This window comes from Neopelma chrysocephalum, unplaced genomic scaffold (genome assembly GCF_003984885.1).
Source record: "Neopelma chrysocephalum unplaced genomic scaffold, ASM398488v2 Primary Assembly neopelma1_96438, whole genome shotgun sequence".
Lineage (NCBI taxonomy): Eukaryota > Metazoa > Chordata > Aves > Passeriformes > Pipridae > Neopelma > Neopelma chrysocephalum.
The window spans coordinates 1-2,091 of record NW_020925086.1 but is presented as its reverse complement, the minus strand read 5'-3'; the positions used below and the strand labels follow the sequence as shown (position 1 = coordinate 2,091).

At 67.3% G+C, this 2,091-nt stretch overlaps 1 protein-coding gene across 1 annotated transcript in view; it reads left to right on the top strand.

The window, feature by feature from the left end:
- The window catches only part of LOC113981312 (nuclear receptor coactivator 1-like), a gene marked incomplete at its 3' end in the record, with an annotated part of 2,547 nt that extends 511 nt beyond the window's left edge, over positions 1-2,036 (top strand). Inside the window, exon 2 of the mRNA XM_027708640.1 lies at positions 725-2,036. Within this exon, the coding sequence (XP_027564441.1) occupies positions 725-2,036 (1,312 nt within the window). The remainder of the gene's footprint in view (positions 1-724) is intronic.
- Between the last annotated feature and the right edge of the window lie 55 nt (positions 2,037-2,091).

The following is a 2,091-nucleotide window of genomic DNA, read 5'->3' as shown; positions in this document are numbered from 1 at the left end:
GGAGCTGGTTTGGAGGGGGGATCCCAGTGAGGCTCAGAGCAGCTTCCTGGCTCCTGGTTATTCATGTTTTGCCAAGGGAATCTCCCCATCCCGGGATTTCCCGGCCAGGAGGGACCGTCCCGGGATCGTCCATCCCAATCCCGCCGCGTCCAAGCACTCCCTGAGCTCTGGAAGCCTCGGGAGACCGTCCCGGTGTCCATCCACCCCTTTTTCCCAAAATCCATCCTAAACCATCCTAAACCATCCTAAACCTGCCTCCAGCCGTTCCTTTGGATCCCGTCACTGATCCCACAGGGATCGGTGTCTGTCCCTCCTCTTCCCACTGTGGGGAAGTTGTATCCAACTCTCCCCATTCCCTGTGTTGGGAACAGGAGCTGGTTTGGAGGGGGGATCCCCGTGAGGCTCAGAGCAGCTTCCCGGCTCCTGGTTATCCATGTTTTCTCAATGGAGGTTTCCCGACGCGCTTCCCATTCCCGGAGAATATTTTGGGAAGGAAGGGCGGGGTGAGGATGTGGATGTGGGTTCCGTGGATCTGGGGTTCCATGGATCTTCCCCCCCCCGTGCTGGGAATGCAGGAAGGAGGGGGCTGGGATGGAAGGGAGTGTTGGGAATGTCAGACCTGGAGAAACCTCCGGAATCCCGTTTTTTTGGGGAGAACGGACCCGGGGAACGCCGAGGCTCCGAAGGTTTTCCGAAGGCGACTTTTCTCCTCTCCTTTTCCCAGGGATCACGGGATGCTCTCCCCACCGGACACCCCCGGCTCCGGCCTGTCCCTGCCGCGCTCCGGCCCCGCCCTGACCCCCAACGTCTCTCCGGGGCCGGGAATGGCGCTGCCTCCTCCTCCTCCTCCTCCTCCTCCTCCTCCCTCCGTCCCCAACTCCAACGGCACCATGGTGGTGCCCGCCAACTCCGGCCAACCCTCCGCCTACGGATGTTCTCCCGGGAGCCAGCTGGGATCCACCTTGAGCCAGAGCCAGGGCGGCACCCACGCCCTGCCCCTCTCCGGCTCGCCCATGGGCAGCCCCGGCATCCCCCCCCCGCCGCCGCCGCCGCCGCCGCCGCCGCCCCAATTCCTGTCCCCGCGCCACCGCCTCAGCCCCGGCCTGGCGCCGCGATCCCGGGGGCCCGGCGGCAACCCCTTCTCCCCCGCCGTGCCCTCCATGCACTCGCCCGTGGGCATGGCCGGTGGCGGGAATGGTGCTGGGAATGGTGCTCGCCCGTTCCCCGTTCCGGGGCTGCCGGAAGGGCCGGGAACGCCGGTGGGATATCCCGGCACGCCGCCGTTGAGGCAGCTGAGCGGCGGCTCGCAGAGCTCCCCCGGCCGCCTGGCCGGCAAAGCCGACGCCAAGGAGGGCAAGGAGATCGCCTCCATCCTCGGCGAGATGATCCAGGCGGACGGTGCTGCCGGTGCCGGCGAGGGCAAAGCGCTGGATTCGGGAATGCTGCACTCCGAGGGAGACTCCAAATGCTCGCAGGCCACCAGCCACAAGCTGGTGCAGCTCCTGGCCAGCACGGCGGAGCAGCAGCTGCGGCACCACGCCGCCGACGCCGACACCAGCTGCAAGGATTCCCTGGTGACGCTGGGAACCGGGAGCGCCGCCGGCACCGGCACCGGCACCGGCACCACCGGCACCTGCCCGTCGTCCCACAGCTCCCTGACGGAGCGGCACAAGATCCTGCACCGGCTGCTCCAGGAGGGGAGCCCTTCCGACATCACCACGCTGGCCATGGAGCACGAGAAGAAGGAGAGCGCTCCTGGCTCCGCTCCAACGGCGGCTCCGGCTCCGACGGCTCCGGCGGCGGCTCCGGATGCGGACACGCTGAAGAAGAAGGAGGTGAAAGACCACCAGCTGCTGAGGTACCTCCTGGACAAGGACGAGAAGGAGCTGGGGGCGGCGCCGGCGCTGAGCCTGGACGACGTCAAGGTGAAGGTGGAGAAGGGGGAGCCGATGGATCCGTGTCACGCGGCGCCGGCGGCGATTCCCAAGGCTCCGGCGGCGGCGGCCGACGAGGTCAAGATGGAGACGCAGGGGCAGGTGAGAGGGATGGGAGGGAGGGAGGGAGGAGGGTTGGGGGTTTTGGGGGGTTTTC